This window comes from Coregonus clupeaformis, chromosome 7 (assembly GCF_020615455.1).
Source record: "Coregonus clupeaformis isolate EN_2021a chromosome 7, ASM2061545v1, whole genome shotgun sequence".
NCBI classification, from domain to species: Eukaryota; Metazoa; Chordata; class Actinopteri; order Salmoniformes; family Salmonidae; genus Coregonus; species Coregonus clupeaformis.
Window position 1 is genome coordinate 26,909,569 of NC_059198.1, and position 19,656 is coordinate 26,929,224.

At 43.7% G+C, this 19,656-nt stretch overlaps 1 protein-coding gene across 1 annotated transcript; it reads right to left on the bottom strand.

Annotated features, from left to right (window-relative positions):
• Window positions 1-391: 391 nt before the first annotated feature.
• On the bottom strand, window positions 392-19,441 carry LOC121569121 (ubiquitin carboxyl-terminal hydrolase 31-like). Its single transcript, XM_041879775.2, has 16 exons — window positions 18,154-19,441; window positions 17,832-17,963; window positions 16,648-16,742; window positions 16,451-16,543; window positions 14,966-15,101; window positions 14,092-14,239; window positions 13,742-13,922; window positions 13,453-13,564; window positions 11,058-11,152; window positions 10,055-10,132; window positions 3,897-4,026; window positions 3,284-3,403; window positions 2,764-2,989; window positions 2,491-2,649; window positions 2,126-2,281; window positions 392-1,936 (listed from the first exon to the last, which is right to left on the bottom strand). The coding sequence occupies exons 1-16, from the start codon at window positions 18,715-18,717 to the stop codon at window positions 450-452; spliced, it is 3,912 nt and encodes a 1,303-aa protein (XP_041735709.2). The 5' UTR covers window positions 18,718-19,441; the 3' UTR covers window positions 392-449.
• Between the last annotated feature and the right edge of the window lie 215 nt (window positions 19,442-19,656).

The following is a 19,656-nucleotide window of genomic DNA, read 5'->3' on the forward strand; positions in this document are numbered from 1 at the left end:
GCTAATGAATTTATAACATTTTTGACATGCGTTTTTCTGGATTTTGTGTTGTTATTCTGTCTCTCACTGTTCAAATAAACCTACCATTAAAATTATAGACTGATCATTTCTTTGTCAGTGGGCAAACGTACAAAATCAGCAGGGGATCAAATACTTTTTTCCCTCACTGTATAGCTATATAGAGATATATACTATATACTCTCTAAATCTATACATAATAATAATAATAATAATAATAATATGCCATTTAGCAGACGCTTTTATCCAAAGCGACTTACAGTCATGCGTGCATACATTTTTGTGTATGGGTGGTCCCGGGATTTGAACCCACTACCTTGGCATTACAAGCGCCGTGCTCTACCAGCTGAGCTACAGAGGACCACATCTTAGGCACACAGAAAAAAATAGCTGCATACATAAAATAATGAGACTGCTATCGATATATAATGTCATTGAGGCTTCTGTGTCGGGCGTGCAGAAGATTGCATGCTGGCAGAAAGCTTTCTGGAGGATGCCTGCTTCTCAAGAGGCTTTTTCCCATTGGGGGGAGAATTAAGACTGGATTCAGAAGTGGAAGACTTGGATTTGCCTATAACAGGTAACAGAGAGCGTCTGACTGGGTTGGAGGGCTTGGAGGACTCCTTTACCTCAGTGACAACCTCGTTCACATGATGCTCTGGGGAGGCCTGCAGTGAGGCATTGGCCGACCCATCCCCCTCCAGACCGCTCAGCCTGGCTGTCCTCTCAGAGGCCTTCTTGGCCAGGATGCTGGTCTTACCCAGATCGGCCGACCGGCGAGACTCTCTCTGGCGCAGGGCGTTCTTGAAGAACGACAGACCCTTGTCCTCTGACTTGCTGCTGCGCCTAGGGTCCCTGGAGGAGACGCTGGGGGAGCGCAGGCTGGTGACAGAGGAGCTGCTGATGGAACTCCGCAAAAACCTCCTCTCTGGACGGACCCCCTCCGCAGCGGTCTTGGTGGGGGTCCGGGCTGCAGCGTTGCTGCCCCAGCGTGGCCTATCAACCAGAGGGCTTACCAACCCCGAGTCCCGACTGCAGCTCCTCTCCAGCAGCTTCTTCCGACCAGAGGTCTTCTCAAGGCCAGGGGAACTCTTCTTCACGGTGGGGGAGGGGGAGGCGGAGGACTGCGGCGTGGAGATGCGCTGCTTGCGCTGGGGGGTATCAGCTGCCGAGTCGGGACCCTTGGAAGACAAAGACTCTTTCTTTTTGGATGGGGTCCTGGTGGGCGTAGCACTGCCGCTGCTGGTGGTCTTGTCTTTAGAGTTGGTCACCTTGGGGCCCTTCACCACAGGGCTGGAAGACATTTGGGATGTAGAGGACTTGGGGTTGGAGGACGAACACTGGCGCTTCTTTAAGCTTTTCGCTGGCCCAGACTTGATGGAACTCTTTTTGGACCCGATGGCCTCTAACTTCTGGGCAGATCCGGCGGTGCTGCTCTTGCGTTTCTGCTCCTTCGACGGGGTGGCTTGTGCGTTTTGGTCCAGGGCTGTTATCTGGTTGTTGTTGTCAGTCGGGTCACTCTTGGAGCTCTTCTTATCGGCTGGCGTGGGGGCCCTGCAGTAGATCTCGTCTAGGATCCTCCTGTCATGGTCCTGATCGGTGCTGTTCCCCTCCATCATGGCCAAGGGGGCCCTGCCACCAGGGTAGCGCTCGTGCCTGCTGTAGCTACCGAAGCAAGACGTGGATACCTTGTCATCACACGCCTCTCCCCTCTCTCCTATCCTCTCCAAGGGGGGAGAGGAGCGTGAGTCCAGGGAGAAGCGTGAGGGGGAGTTGGACCTCATCTGGAGCTTGGCAGAGAGGGACCAGGAGGGCTTCATGCCGTTCTCACTGAAGGCCAGAGGACTGGCAATGGATGACCTGGAAGACAAGCTCTGACGCTGGATGCTTCGAACAAAGGGACGGGTCGAAAAACCACCTAAATAGATTAAAATAAATGAGTTTACACTAATGCACTAGACTCAATGAAAGGATAATTTAATGCCCCCTTTTCTCAAGTGGGCATGGTAACAGATAGTATAAGTTAAAAATAACTAGCTAAAGGAGGGAGAGAGGAGGGGAAAAGAGCTGAAGGAGAAAGAAGACAGAGTATCCCAGTGTATCCCACCGTCATCTTCGCAGTGGTCCCATGTGGTGAACTCCACCGACTCGCCCAGGGAAGCCAGAGAGGTGCGTCTGGAGGAGGCCCCGGAAGCCAGGCTGGCCGGCCTGCTTCCTTGGAGACGATTCACCCAGTGGTCACACAGAGATGAGCTGGTGGAGCCTGGCACAGATAGACACAACAATCAACCCCTCAGGTCTCTCACAGATAACCAAACTCACTCCAAGTTGTTGATGATACAGTCCAACTAAGACTGGACAAACAGTTTCAATGTCACTTAATGACATTTCTCCTATCGAACAACGTAATACACCATCTTAACTAAACATTAGTGTCAGGAAAATCCCACACTCCAAGAAGCCAACACTGACCTGCTACGGAGCTATTGGCGGACCAGGAGGGGATGGTGTTCCTCCTCTGGTAGAACAAGATGTAGGCCGTCTGCTGACACACATCATCATCAGCGATGGGCTGGACCTCACTGTCGTCAAAGCAGTACCACTGGCCGTCAATAGAGTTCTTACAGTAAGCTGGGGGTTAGAAGAACAAGAGATTTAGGGTGATGGTGAAGAAACTGTCAGTCCTATCCATCTACCTCCACAGTCAGTGACTACTACCCCCTACTGCTAAACCACCAGTCTTACCTGTGTAGTGGCCTCCATGCATGTTTCCGTGGTGATTGCAGACGGCGTACAGGTCGTACAGGTAGTCGTCAGGGTTACGCCCCAGGCCGTACGGTCGTCTCCATGGTGACCAGTGGGAGGGCAGGCTCCAGCTGCTCTGGGACCTCTTCACCATGTGAGGAGCCATGTCCATGCCTAGCAGAGGGAACCGCACCATGTTCTGCATCTTCACCCTCCTGTCAGCCTCCTACAGGACACAGCAGTAAACACATCAGTACCCAGTCAACTGAACTGTCGCTACACCTGCCTCTTAGACAGGCAGGAGATAGGTCACTGGGTAAGACTGAGTGACAGTGACTGAACATGGACAAGACAGAAAAAGCAAAGCAACACTGACTGAAGGCAAACCAAGAATAAGAACCAGTCGGGCCGCCCAAAGCATGAGAAACTACCATTACTAAAACATAACAGGAATGTTTGGACACAATTCTCAGTGTGGGAATTGAAGGGGGTGCTGAATGCTATGTTGTTGCTGCAGTACCTGTCTGAACCTCTTGAGGTGCAGTATGAGGACGTCAGGCAGGGTCCACAGGCTGAGCTTGATGCGGCCCTGCTGCAGCTGCTTGCAGTGGGGGCAGCGCCAGGCATCATCCGGGGCCAGCTGGAACAGAGACAGCCCACACACGCAGCCATCAAGGAAAAGCTCCCCACCGCAGTGCTTTTAAATCAGTCTCACTCATAGAGGGAGTTCCTGACTGCTCTACTCCATGTTTTCACAGCAACCTCATTTTTGTGACCAGAGCCAGTTCTTAAACTGACCACCTCCAGCCTCGGCTAACCACAGTGTATATTCAGAGTCTATCTGGTGTCCTTCCAGACAGAGAGAAGCCATTATAAAAATGCTGTATTTCAAACATAGCATTAGGGGCAGAATATCCAGCACCCTCAGCATTTGAACCAAATGAAAGGCTATTGGATAGTCAGCTGTGGAATAATAAACAAACCCTCTGGTAAGAAGGTAAGAAAATGTTCCTTTTTTCAAGTCTCTTTTCTTGTTTAAATACATACGACAGCATACAAATGCATCGACGGCCATTGTGTGTGGCCTTGTGATACCAACACAACGTGTGTGTGTGTGTGTACACCAGTGTTACCTGCTCCTCTTTGGTGTAGACCTGGAGGCACTGAGCGAGGGTGCAGGCCTGGGGCTGATGGTGTTGCTCTCTGTGCAGATACACACTCTCAGCATCAGGGATGTACTCTTCCTCAGTGAGCCCAAACAGACTGCATGGAAGGGGAGGGGAGTCACAGTCAGCCAATGAATCACTCAACAACACACTGCCTCCTTTCCTAACACACAATACTAAATCTGACACTTCCCAATAAGTGGAGATTGCTTAGGTAGGCTAATACTTAAGGATTTCATTCCTTTATGTTATCCTGTCTAAAGGCACCCGCGTGCTTCCCAGCCAAAACAGTTCGTAAGAGGTTGTGCATATATTATGATGGCATTATGTGAAGTTTCTGTTCGTTTTGGAGTTCGGTAAAAAATAAAATGTGGCTGTTCGGGCACACCTTTTTTTCTGAGGCAAGCCGAAGTCGGTAGCCAAAGTCTCCGCCCCTTCGTCTGTGATTGGTCAACAGTAGCGATTCTTCAATAAAGCCTTTGTTGTCATTCAACGAGAGACGGTTCGTTTTCATGCAGATGTTTTAATTGAGAAATAAATACTGCATCAAACATCTTAGTTAAATGTAAAATTGCGCGACTATGAACTCATCGGCAAAAACGTCAAAATTAATGACAGATTTCTTGAGTTATCTTCGATTAATTCTGACTACAGTGTCTCAAAATGGACAAACAGTACTATTGCAGTTTCTTTCGCATTTATCAAGCGAAGGTGTCCCAGAAGCTGGGGTTTCTACACCATGAGGTTGAGTCTGTGATGTTGAGGGAAGGTGTCCCAGATTCAGTGGTGTGGCTGCTCTCTCCCTATTGGAAGTTTTCCTAGCGCTCGCTCTCTCCCTCGCCGTCTCTCTCTCCATTCCCCCCCCTCTCTCTCTTTTCCTATCTCAAGCACACTCGTTCGGTTTGCCAAGCCGAGTTCGGCAAGACACCAGCCGAACTGAAGCGTGCAGACTTTTGCCTTAATAAAGCAAAAACAAACATCAAAGTGCCTCGTCTGCTATAATCTCTCGCCCCTCTCTTTAGACAATCTATTTTGTTTAAATTAATATTTAGTGGCTTTAAGAGATGGGCATTTTTAATTATTTCACCATTCGAATATCCGGATAGTCGAAATACATATGTTTTAAAGAAAAACATGCAACAATTTCACTGAGTTACAGTTCATATAAGGAAATCAGTACATTTAAATAAATTCATTAAACCCTAATCTATAATTTCACATGACTGGCCAGGGGTGCATTAGGCCCACCCACTTGGGAGCCAGGTCCAGCCAATCAGAATTCGTTTTCCCCCCCACAAAAGGGCTTTATTACAGACATAAATAATCCTTAGTTTCATCAGCTGTCTGGGTGGCTGGTCTCAGACGATTCCGCAGGTGAAGAAGCTGTATGTGGAGGTACTGGGCTGGCGTGGTTACCCGTGGTCTGCGGTTGTGAGGCCGGTTTGACGTACTGCCAAATTCTCTAAAACGACGTTGGATGCAGCTTATAGTGGAGAACTGAACATTAAACTCTCTGGCAACAGCTCTGGTGGACATTCCTGCAGTCAGTATGTCAATTGCACGCTCCCTCAAAACTAAACTGCAAATTTTAGAGTGGCCTTTTATTTTCCCAAGCAGTTGGTGCACCTGTGTAATGATCGCACTGTTTAATCAGCTTTTTGATATGCCACACCTGTCAGTTAGATGGATTATCTTGGCAAATGAGAAATGCTCACTAACAGGGATGTAAACAAATTAGTGCAAAAAAATTGAGAGAAATACGCTTTTTGTGAAAATTTCTGGATTTTTTTTTTTCAGCTCATGAAACATGGGACCACCAATTTACATGTTGTTTATATTTTTGTTCAGTATATATTTTGTCCAAAAGTTATGAGATCCAAAATGTATCGCTTAGTAGGAATGACCCAGCTAAATTAGTTAGCCAGCTAGCTAGCTAGCTTATATTTACATGTTAGTCATTTAGCAGACGCTCTTATCCAGAGCGACTTACATGAGCAATTAGGGTTAAGTGCCTTGCTTAAGGGCACATTGACAGATTTTTCACCTAGTCGGCTCGGGGATTAGAACCAGCAACCTTTCGGTTACTGGCACAATTTACCCACTAAGCTACCTGCCGCCCGGGCTGCTGTGCTCCCCACGTCCTTGTCTACAACAACTCCATTCATATTAAACAACAGCCTACCTGTTGGTTGATCATTGTAGCCTACTTACTTACATTAAGCCAACTTAATTTCGTAATTGTAATTCCATTTTGCATTGATTAGAAATCCTCCCACTTCACTTGGTACACATGGAGCTTTTGATGGTAGTGCTGCTTTGATTGACCGACAATAACAAGCTACACTCATGAAGTGTGTGTAGGCTACCGGTACGTTTTTTTTTTAAATGGAGAGCACGCATAAAAACTGTCATAATAAAACTGCTGTTTTATTAAAATGTCTAATGTCATGGTATATCCTTATATGTTGCAATATCACATAGATAATAAAATGTTAGACAAAGTATTTCATTAAAATAGGCCTAGCAATATATATATATATATATATATATATATATATATATATATATATATATATATATATATATATATATATATATATATATATATATATATATATATATATATATATATATATATACACACACACACACACAGTGGGGGAAAAAATGATTTAGTCAGCCACCAATTGTGCAAGTTCTCCCACTTAAAAAGATGAGAGAGGCCTGTAATTTTCATCATAGGTACACGTCAACTATGACAGACAAAATGAGAAAAAAATTCCAGAATATCACATTGTAGGATTTTTAATGAATTTATTTGCAAATTATGGTGGAAAATAAGTATTTGGTAAATAACAAAAGTTTCTCAATACTTTGTTATATACCCTTTGTTGGCAATGACACAGGTCAAACATTTTCTGTAAGTCTTCACAAGGTTTTCACACACTGTTGCTGGTATTTTGGCCCATTCCTCCATGCAGATCTCCTCTAGAGCAGTGATGTTTTGCGGCTGTCACTGGGCAACACGGACTTTCAACTCCCTCCAAAGATTTTCTATGGGGTTGAGATCTGGAGACTGGCTAGGCCACTCCAGGACCTTGAAATGCTTCTTACGAAGCCACTCCTTCGTTGCCCGGTGGTGTGTTTGGGATCATTGTCATGCTGAAAGACCCAGCCACGTTTCATCTTCAATGCCCTTGCTGATGGAAGGAGGTTTTCACTCAAAATCTCACGATACATGGCCCCATTCATTCTTTCCTTTACACGGATCAGTCGTCCTTGTCCTTTTGCAGAAAAACAGCCCCAAAGCATGATGTTTCCACCCCCTTGCTTCACAGTAGGTATGGTGTTCTTTGGATGCAACTCAGCATTCTTTGTCCTCCAAACACGACGAGTTGAGTTTTTACCAAAAAGTTATATTTTGGTTTCATCTGACCATATGACATTCTCCCAATCCTCTTCTGGATCATCCAAATGCACTCTAGCAAACTTCAGACGGGCCTGGACATGTACTGGCTTAAGCAGGGGGACACGTCTGGCACTGCAGGATTTGAGTCCCTGGTGGCGTAGTGTGTTACTGATGGTAGGCTTTGTTACTTTGGTCCCAGCTCTCTGCAGGTCATTCACTAGGTCCCCCCGTGTGGTTCTGGGATTTTTGCTCACCGTTCTTGTGATCATTTTGACCCCACGGGGTGAGATCTTGCGTGGAGCCCCAGATCGAGGGAGATTATCAGTGGTCTTGTATGTCTTCCATTTGCTAATAATTGCTCCCACAGTTGATTTCTTCAAACCAAGCTGCTTACCTATTGCAGATTCAGTCTTCCCAGCCTGGTGCAGGTCTACAATTTTGTTTCTGGTGTCCTTTGACAGCTCTTTGGTCTTGGCCATAGTGGAGTTTGGAGTGTGACTGTTTGAGGTTGTGGACAGGTGTCTTTTATACTGATAACAAGTTCAAACAGGTGCCATTAATACAGGTAACGAGTGGAGGACAGATGAGCCTCTTAAAGAAGAAGTTACAGGTCTGTGAGAGCCAGAAATCTTGCTTGTTTGTAGGTGACCAAATACTTATTTTCCACCATAATTTGCAAATAAATTCATAAAAAATCCTACAATGTGATTTTCAGGATTTTCTTTTCTCAATTTGTCTGTCATAGTTGATGTGTACCTATGATGAAAACTACAGGCCTCTCTCATCTTTTTAAGTGGGAGAACTTGCACAATTGGTGGCTGACTAAATACTTTTTTCCCCCACTGTATATATATATATATATATATATATATACACATACATACACACACACACACACAGTACAGTCGAAAGTTTACATACACCTTAGCCAAATACATTTAAACTTTGTTTTTCACAATTCCTGACATTTAATCCCAGTACAAATTCCCTGTTTTAGGTCAGTTAGGATCACCACTTTATTTTAAGAATGTGAAATGTCAGAATAATAGTAGAGAGAATGATTTATTTCAGCTTTTATTTCTTTCATCACATTCCCAGTGGGTCAGAAGTTTACATACACTCAATTAGTATTTCATAGCATTGCCTTTAAATTGTTTAACTTGGGTCAAACGTTTTGGGTAGCCTACCACAAGCTTCCCACAATAAGTTGGGTGAATTTTGGCCCATTCCTCCTGACAAAGCTGGTGTAACTGAGTCAGGTTTGTAGGCCTCCTTGCTCACACACGCTTTTTCAGTTCTGCCCACAAATGTTCTATAGGATTGAGGTCAGGGCTTTGTGATGGCCACTCCAATACCTTTACTTTGTTGTCCTTAAGCCATTTTGCCACAACTTTGGAAGTATGCTTGAGGTCATTGTCCATTTGGAAGACCCATTTGCGACCAAGCTTTAACTTCCTTACTGATGTCTTGAGATGTTGCTTCAATATATCCACATAATTTTCCTTCCTCACGATGCCATCTATTTTGTGAAGTGCACCAGTCCCTCCTGCAGCAAAGCACCCCCACAGCATGATGCTGCCACCCCGTGCTTCACGGTTGGAATGGTGTTCTTCGGCTTGCAAGCTCCCCCTTTTTCCTCCAAACATAACAATGGTCATTATGGCCAAACAGTTCTATTTTTGTTTCATTAGACCAGAGGACATTTCTCCAAAAAGGACAATCTTTGTCCCCATGTGCAGTTGCAAACCGTAGTCTGGCTTTTTAAAGGCGGTTTTGGAGCAGTGGCTTCTTCCTTGCTGAGAGCCTTTCAGGTTATGTCGATATAGGAGTCGTTTTACTGTGGATATAGATACTTTTGTAGCCGTTTCCTCCAGCATCTTCACAAGGTCCTTTGCTGTTTTTCTGGGATTGATTTGCACTTTTCGCACCAAAGTACGTTCATCTCTAGGAGACAGAACGCGTCTCCTTCCTGAGCGGTATGACGGCTGCGTGGTCCCATGGTGTTTATACTTGCATACTATTGTTTGTACAGATGAACGTGGTACCTTCAGGCGTTTGGAAATTGCTTCCAAGGATGAACCAGACTTGTGGAGGTCTGCACTTTCTTTTCTGAGGTCTTGGCTGATTTCTTTTGATTTTCCCATGATGTCAAGCAAACAGGCACGGAGTTTGAAGGTAGTCCTTGAAATACATCCACAGGTACACCTCCAATTGACTCAAATTATGTCAATTAGCCTATCCAAAGCTTCTAAAGCCATGACATTTTCTGGAATTTTCCAAGCTGTTTAAAGGCACAGTCAACGTAATGTATGTAAACTTCTGACCCACTGGAATTGTGATACAGTGAATTATAAGTGAAATAATCTGTCTATAAACAATTGTTGGAAAAAGTAGATGTCCTAACCGACTTGCCAAAACTATAGTTTGTTAACAAGACATTTGTGGAGTGGTTGAAAAACGAGTTTTAATGATTCCAACCTAAGTGTATGTAAACTTCCGAGTTCAACTGTATATATTCTCGCAAGTAATTGAATACTAACTTCCATTTGGATATTCAAATATTCTAACAACCGTCCCCATCCCTAGTGGCTTTATGGGGATCATTTACGGTAATGTATTTCCCTGCAGGATAAATCTCACCACAAAACCCCAGAAACATGGCGTTTATCAAAGGGATGCAGAGCACCAGCAATATTGTTGTGCAGCGTTCACTCACTAATCCTTGGTCTCTTTGTCCCACTCCACCACTATCTTGACGTGCGGCGGTCCCCCCTGGCCACAGGACTTGTACGCTCTGCCGATGAAAGATTATGTTATGAGGGAAAACGAGAACAAGCCAGTTTCACAACCCTGCCTGACAAGTTAAAAATATTCCAACCAATAAGCTGTATTCCTCTCATCTTTAAAACACTACAAATCTAAGTGAATTGGATTTACATTACCCATGTGGCTGTCCTTTTGCCTGCTGTACACATATCTATCCAGCTTTTTAATGTGTGTACTGTGTGACAAACTTCCATTCTATTCAATTGAATCAGCAACTGGGATATAAACTATAAACCAAACTTGCTGAGCAAGCAGTGTGTGTGAAGAAACAGACACCAAAACATGTAAAGGCACGCCATTTAATGGTTCTGGTGACATAAGAGCATCTGATCTGGCATTCAAGTGTGGTTAGAGGATTACAAGGAGGCAGTGAACAGTAAACAACAGTGTGCATTGGGGGTGAGGAGGTGGTGTTCAGTAGGAAGAAAACATTTTGAAAAGGGGAGATACTACCTGAACACAGATGTCCTTTTTGTGATGAGAAACGTTTTGTTATGTGCCCTACTGAACATGACCCTGGTTGAGAGTTACAGTTGAATAATATAAAATATAATGCCATTTAGCAGACACTTTTATCCAAAGCGACTTACTGTCATGTGTGCATAAATTTTTTACGTACAGACGTGCTATCTTAATTTGATCACCCTGTTGTCGCAGAGAATTTTCCTGCGCAATAGGAAATGAAAATGTATTGCATTCGAGGTTGAACAAAAAATGTATCAACCCCTATAAAAATTTCCATTCATTATAATCCATATAATATAGAAACTAGTCAAATTAAGATATCACATCTGTATGGGTGGTCCCGGGAATCAAACACACTATCCTGGAATTGCAAGCACCATGCTCTACCAACTGAGCTACAGAGGACCAGGAATAACAAGGAGACTGACCTTTCCACTGTTGGGTGACAGAGAGGCTGCTCCTCTTGGGGCAGGAGGTACGTGATGCCAACCACACCAACCACTCGTAGGCTGAAGGGCCCCACCTGCAGATAATACCAAGACTTTAGTTACTCACTATCCCTATTCCCACTACCTGACTGCTACGTATAGACATGTTGCCATGGCTGTGCTTTTCAAACCAGACCAACTGCATTCTATCCAATGAAGCAACTTAAAACGTCCAACGTGCCATTACATGGGAATCAACTGTTTATTTCTTTAGAGTCTAAGACGTTGGAGGATAGGGGGTGCTAAGCTGACATATGGAATTGTTTTAAGATGGTCATACTATAGATAATTTAGCTATTATATTTTGAATTTTAGGACCCCTTTAGATATAATAAAAAATATATAAACATGTATTTGATAACATATTGATTTTGGCCTTTACTACTAAAGCCCATAGAAACGCATTGAATAACACATTCATATATGGCAAAAAGGACAGTCAAAAAATAAATAATAAGAAACAAGGTTTTGAAGTGTCTGTCCTAAATTTAGGAGATACAGTGAGGGGAAAAAAGTATTTGATCTCCTGCTGATTTTGTACATTTGCCCACTGACAAAGAAATGATCAGTCTATAATTTTAATGGTAGGTTTATTTGAACAGTGAGAGACAGAATAACAAAACAAAAATCCAGAAAAACGCATGTCAAAAATGTTATAAATTGATTTGCATTTTAATGAGGGAAATAAGTATTTGACCCCCTCTCAATCAGAAAGATTTCTGGCTCCCAGGTGTCTTTTATACAGGTAACGAGCTAAGATTAGGAGCACACTCTTAAAGGGAGTGCTCCTAATCTCAGCTTGTTACCTGTATAAAAGACACCTGACCACAGAAGCAATCAATCAATCAGATTCCAAACTCTCCACCATGGCCAAGACCAAAGAGCTCTCCAAGGATGTCAGGGACAAGATTGTAGACCTACACAAGGCTGGAATGGGCTACAAGACCATCGCCAAGCAGCTTGGTGAGAAGGTGACAACAGTTGGTGCAATTATTCGCAAATGGAAGAAACACAAAAGAACTGTCAATCTCCCTCGGCCTGGGACTCCATGCAAGATCTCACCTCGTGGAGTTGCAATGATCATGAGAACGGCGAGGAATGAAATGATGATCTCTGCATGTGTATTTCCCACTGTAAATCATGGAGGTGGTGGTGTTATGGTGTGGGGGTGCTTTGCTGGTGACACTGTCTGTGATTTATTTAGAATTCAAGGCACACTTAACCAGCATGGCTACCACAGCATTCTGCAGCGATACGCCATCACATCTGGTTTGGGCTTAGTGGGACTATCATTTGTTTTTCAACAGGACAATGACCCAACACACCTCCAGGCTGTGTAAGGGCTATTTTACAAAGAAGGAAAGTGATGGAGTGCTGCATCAGATGACCTGCCCTCTACAATCCCCCGACCTCAACCCAATTGAGATGGTTTGGGATGAGTCGACGGCAGAGTGAAGGAAAAGCAGCCAACAAGTACTCAGCATATGTGGGAACTCCTTCAAGACCGTTGGAAAAGCATTCCAGGTAAAGCTGGTTGAGAGAATGCCAAGAGTGTGCAAAGCTGTCATCAAGGCATCAAGGCAAAGGGTGGAATCTCAAATATAAAATATATTTTGATTTGTCTAACACTTTTTTGGTTACGACATGATTCCATGTGTTATTTCATAGTTTTGAATTCTTCACTATTATTCTATAATGTAGAAATTAGTAAAAATAAAGAAAAACCCTTGAATGAGTAGGTGTGTCCAGACTTTTGACTGGTACTGTATATATATATATTTTTTACACATATTTACCCCTTTTTTGGGTAGGCACAAAACTCCCTTCATATTTCCATTCGTTTTTTTAAACCGGTGCCGGTTACCTTCAGACGAATCCTGTGACACTTGTGGGGGTCGTAGAGCAAAACTGAGTTTGTGGGAGTCTTACCTTTCCATTGAGCGGTCATAATAATTTCTAGGTCAAACTGTTCAGACGTTTTCATGAGAAGAACGATTTTATGGATCTCTCATGGTCTGACGCACACCGCTCTAGCTCTGCCGCCTTTTACCGCAGATGCGCAAGTGCGACACTGGCGGATGCAGTGGATTGAGACACATCCAATGCAAAAAAACATATCTCTAGCTTATACTGACGGATTTTGATGGGGATTTTTTTGTTATGTCATTTAGATTCCAGTGCGTCAATCGACTCTAGGGGGTTAAATGCAGTAAACCACAGTGCCTGCTAGTGAAAGCCTTCACAGGTTGTAATTCAGAGTCTTTCGCCATATCATCATTGTTTTTTAGTTGACAGTTTACCTCAATTCTGTGGGGTTGTGTTTCCATTCACCCACCTGAATGTAAACTCCTGGCCTGAGCAGGTGATGCATCTTCTCCAGGATCACCTTCTGCAGGATATCCCAGGTCACAGTGCGATCCATGTACAGTACAAATGGAAGACCAAACCTGGAACAGAGGGAATGATATTCTACTGTTAACAGACTCCAAATATGCCTTAATATAACAAATCTCATATGACCTGCACGGTTTCAGAGGACAGTGGAAAACGCTGGGCTGTAGTACCCATAGAAATACAATTAGAACATTGTAATCAATATTATTAATAGTGCATCTCTATAGTACCTCCTCCCTTGCTGGCCGGTGCAGGCTCGGTTACAGATCAGCAGGACCATCTTGTCGGCCCCCATGTTCTTATTGGGCGTTGCAGTGGCAGGATTCACAGCTCCTTGCATGAAAGATGAAGTCCTGCTCATCTCACTCCCAAACTTTAAGTTGTTCTGGTTCAGGTTGGCAAGGAGACTCCCTGGATTTCAAATCCCAATTGGTCATTGATACTCAGTCAATACTTTAATATACATTACACAAAATGCATGACAAGTACACTACCAAAACTGCACAAATTATTATTTTTTTTATGCCCAAAACGTATTGAATAATTTGATATCAAAAGTAGATTAATAGTGAAGAGGTACCTCTCTTGGTTCGAATGTTCTCTAGCCTGAAGGTCTCAGGCGTCTCAAAGGCAAAGATGGAATCGCTCTCCTGAATGATATCGAGATCGTCGTCGTCATCACAGAAGGAGCGATGGAAACCGTCGTAGTACATCTCCGTCAAAACAAACTGAAAGAGAGATAAGAGGAAGTCAGAACAAATCAATACGCTGCTGCCATTTAGTCAACTCTGAAATGCTTTTATTCAGATAAGATGGTGAAACATTAGTTAGGCCATGCCCATTTTAGTGAATGAAAAACAGAACAAAATAAACATCAGTATTCTCTACAGTGTATAGGCCTACCTCTTCTGTAAATACAGAACAATGGTAAATACAGAAGGCTACACACTATGATTGAAAACCCCCTCCCTTCCTCCTGGAGTCCTTGACCTATCCCTCAATCATATCAGCTTTTCTTATTCAGACCAGGATTTCACACAGACTAGTGTTTTACTTAATGTTATCCAATGACATCACTGTATGAAAGGTTCAGCCACATCAAACCTAAGCATCAGTTCTGTTGTTCTTGGATACAATGGGCTCTGTTCCAGTGAACCCTTCATCCTGATTAAAGAGACTATGATTCACTATCCTAATACCACAACACTATAAAGCAGCTATTAATACTGAAATGGGCACACAATCAGTCTAGTACCCAGGGATTAATCATTCAAGGAAAAGTAAGCCTAAGTAGGGTGCTCCTTTACTGTTATTTTCAGATAACAATCCTTTGAAATCCTTAGTAGCTAGATACCACAATAAAATAAAACATTCAAGTTAACGTCTGTGTGTATGTAACCTAGTAAGACAGAGCTGAGGCTGCTAGGGATAAGAGAGCAGGAAGGAAGCAGCACCTGGTCCAGGGGGATCTTGGTCTCACGTGACACAGCATCTCGGAGTCTGTACACGGTGCTGTTCAGGGGCACGGCCACTCCAATCCTCATACAGTGAGAGTACTTCCCCTGGTAGACCACTGTCACATACAGAGGCCTGGGAGGAGAAGAAACATGGGAAATGACAGGGATCAAATATTGGCACCCTGCATGAAATAATTACAAAACACCAGATAAAAACCACTGACAAGGTCCAGGAATTAACAGAATGGACAAACTCAACTGTCGCCATATCAAACACAATTACGTCCAATAATCAACCTCTTAGGAGAGGACAGGTTTCCATCTCCTCTAATAATGCTGCTACCTCATTGTCTGGAGACTGGCTAATTTGTAATTACTCAGAGCACTGAGCAGGATTCCTCTGGTGACTGTGTGGATCAGTGCTTCTCTAAGCTGACACTAAGAACTCAGCCAGCAGGCACAGCAATGCAGCTTTTTCAGGAGTTCAGTTTCAGATACCCCACATTTTGGAGAACCCACATTTTCAAGATGGTTGCCATTTCTGAGTTTCTCTGTCATTTGAACTTCAGTTATGTGGGATCTGTCTTCACATCAGCTCAACTAAGGCCAGAAACAGTGGCATTACAGGCATAGCAGAACATTTTGATTCTGAGAAATAACCTAGATGCTTCAGATGAGTGATAACTGATAACCCAAACTTGAGTAACAGGATTGTGTTTCTGGGAGGAGGAGGAAGAAGAAGAAGTGAAGCCAGAGCGGTGAGCCACTGAGCCTTGGTCTGGAGGACCATTATTCTGTCATCAATCAGATTCGCTGGAGGACTAATGGGACGTAATGTGCCAATGCCTATCTCCTAATTTCACCTCATCCTTCCCATCTTTAATTATGCATGGGCAGTAATGAATTTAGTGGCTTTAAAAAGAATCTGCATCGAACAGGGTACTCTCTCCTTGATGTGACAGTATAACACCATCGTAAAATAGCATCACTGTGTCACGAGGACAAAAAGGCCATACATGTCCCAGGTACCTCAGTTTAGGAGCATTATGAATCCTCAGCTGAGTGAGCATGAAGGTGGTTTTGACTGCTAGGCACAAATAATGAAATTCAAAATACTAAAATGATGACAGAGAAGAACACAACATATTTCTAAAATGTCATAGGCCTACATCTTCATTTCAAATGTAAAAGTACGTCTATTTTCCTTTTTGCTTTAGCCATTGAGTGTTTTTCTGGGCATGTAGCCCTTAAATTGGCTTTAGAAATAGATTAGTCCCATAATACTGGCTTGGCTTGGTCTGCAGATAGTCTCCTAAATGGCATATTTGGCCCCAAACGACATTCCTTCTTATTTGCTTTGCTTCCGCATCCCTGGGAAATTGAAATGAACCACAGTCTCAAGTAGTCTCAAGATGTACATTTCAACAGTCTTGTTCCGGCCACCAGACCCAATGCTGGAACACAGCAGAGATGTGTACTCACCTTGTGTGAGGTAAGGGGATGGGCAGGGAGATGCAGAGGAAAGGATCAAAGGTGTTGCTCTGTTTTTGGCAATGCGGGCAGGTGAGCGACGACCTGTCGGTAAGAAAGGGAACTACTTTGTCTCAGAAGAAGTCATGAGGAATAAATAGAATGGAGAATATAAAACTCCTCAGCGGTAAGCATCAAATAAGACCTACCTGTACTGGGCCTGAAATAGCTCTTGCACAAATGAACCGGTAGAGAGCGGAAGAGAAGGCCCCTCTAGACCCCCATCATCCTCTTCCACTGGTGGCTAATAGGAGAAAACAGAGTGGATGAGCTCTCACTGCATATTAGACGATTTAGGATATTGAGGCTGTATTCTATTCACTACGTCAAAGAGCATCCAAAGCACAGTCTGAAAGACATCGAAAGGATAAGAGACCAAAATACAAACAAAACTGCCAGTGATGCTGCAGCTCCTCTGACTTATCCTCAAGGATGTATGGGCATTTGACATGGCGGACTAATCAACAAAGCTCTGTGGGGTCTATTCAGGTCACGTCTCTCACTCTGCATGTCTAAAGCCTTCCTCGTGCTTTGGTTCTGCTGGCGCCTAGTCGAACTCAGCTAGGCGAACGAATGTGCTCGCATACTCCCTTAAAATACCTTTGCTTGAAAAACGGGAAAGCGGCAATTGTACCGTTTGTCCATCTTGAGACACCGTAGCCAGTATACACTTCCTCAACATAGACAGAATTCATCTAAGATAACTCAAGATATCAGTCACTAACTTTGACGTTTTTGCAGAGGAGACCTTAGTCGCACAATTTTACTTCTCAGGTGAACAACATTTGCATGAAAACGATTAGTCTCTGATTGTTTTGGATGGGAAGCATGCGGACGCCTTTACAGAGCAGGGAGCTGTGAGTGATAGCAGACCGAGGAGACTGAGAAATCCAGGAAGGGGACACAGAACACCATCACTTCCTGTTCATTCTCCCACAGGAGATGAATCAGTCAGCACACTGTAAAGTAGGGAAGTGAGCTCTATCTCCTAACTTGTTTGTTCCAGTGCGCTGGAAGATTGATGCCTGATAAGAGGCTCTGCGTTCAGAAATGGGTTAGGTCGGTAAATCTGCCCTGGCCTGCAGGATGCCAGGCCCTTTCCCTCGCTCCAATGTTATTCCGTTTGGAATGTCTGAGTGAGGCTTCAAAGGACATCACAATTAGCCAGTCACCTCATCCACTCAGACTGCTGACTCACCTCAGGTACAACTCCATTCCCTGCTGGCTCGAGGTCACATCACTAACTGTCTCGCTGTGCTAACCTAGCCACTACCACCGTTCCTGAAGTTGCATTAGTAGCCCCTAACTCTATGATGTACAAACAAAAGTTTACCTTAATGGAAGGCCTGTTGTTGGGATGGTTGTTGAGGTCCTCATGTACCCTGTCCAGAAGCCAGAGCAGAAACTCCTGGGCATCATGCTGAGCATTGCCTCTATACTGCAAAGCGCTCTTTGAGACAGCATTCTGTAACAAACAGCACAAGCAACACTGCTTGAAAGTTCTGGTGATAGCCTAGTCTCAGAAGTATGATGTAGCCTAAATGTATTTGACCATTAGGCTGTTTCAAAGATCTGTAGTATAGGCTGAATCTGAGGGCCAAATGCAGTCCTGTGAGACAAGCAGTTTTGCTTTATGATGCATTGTACCAACTTACTTTGAACTCCCTGCTGTGCTGTGGGGTGTATTCAAATGTCCACAGGGCCCGGACCAGTCCAGACAGCTGCTCTGTCACCTCGCCTCTGTCCTGAGGGCCCTTCCTCCCCAAATGCACACAGTTTGTCTTCGGTTTCTCCTTCTCCTCGTCCGTTTCCTCGACTCCCCGGTATTGTTCCAGTGCCAAATACTCAGCAAAGAGTTCAGTGTTACTCAGACACTGGAGGATGGCATTCATGAAACAAGTGTTACCATGGTTTTTGAGACCAGACACTCCAGGGACCTTCTCTCCGAGGTAACGGTCACTATCATCCAAAGCTGTTGAATCTTTGCCTCCAGTTTTGAATAATGTGAAACCCCCATCGTCTTTGTCACCTTCAATAGCATGCCCATCTGATCCAAAATGGGACAAGGTTGACAGGGTCCTGATGACTCTCCCCATAAAACTACCCACAGAGCGCACAGAGCCTCGTCTGAAGAGTTTCTTGCTGAAGCTACCAGATTTCTTCTCTTTAGTCGTGGCTTTACTAGACATGATTGTCTGACTTGTTGGGCATCCCCTCATGCAATCAATGTCAAAATTCAATCTTTCCTGTGCTGAACGAGCTGAGTTAGCTAGCTAACTAGAATTACATTCAGCTGTCTTGTGCTACATCTCAACTGGGATTGGGATGTCAAGTTACATCTCAACCCATAAACTAGCTTGCTGGGATATATTTCCCATACTAGGGGTATAGCATTGACTACCATTAAATACGTGTCAACACATTTCCAAAGACAATTGTTATGTTGATCTAATTGCATAGCTAACGTTAGTGTGTCAGCTAACACAACAGCAACAATCCATAGGTAGCTAGTTAACGAATCAGCTAGCTAAATTGGCTAGTTAGCTAGCTTACAAGCCATACATTAATCAATTTTAAGTGATTCAATTTAGTAAAATACACAAATGACAATAAGTTGTCAATGCATTTTTATATGCTAAACAAGTCAACTTATCCGCTGACGTTCTTGCAAGTCGTTTCTTGTAGCTAGCTGATTGTTTTTATAGTTAGCATTTGCACATTAGCTAGCCAGAGATACTAGCCACGGCATAAATGAGTCCCTTGCGCAGAAGTGTCCTCATCGAAAATATAAATGTAGCTACCAAGCCAAGAGACGTTTAATTCCGTGTCCTTGATTAACTTGAGTGGGATTGTAACATGTCCTATGCTTTCCAAACTGAAGTATTCTCCTAAATCCGACTTTCCATTGCAACGGAGTCAGTTTTTCACAATATCAGCTAAAAAAAAAACACGGACACTGCAGGACCGCAGAGAAACAGCTGACGTAACAGAGTCAACGCCAAAATACAACTGGGGGAGGGAGGGGGGTTCCACTATGACTTTTTTTTCCATAAACCAAACGTTTTGTATCAAAGTATCAAAATGTGCATTTTTAAATAATAAAATCAATGTTTTTTTTCTCAAAGGTAGGCCTATCCATAATCATGCAGTTGACAATT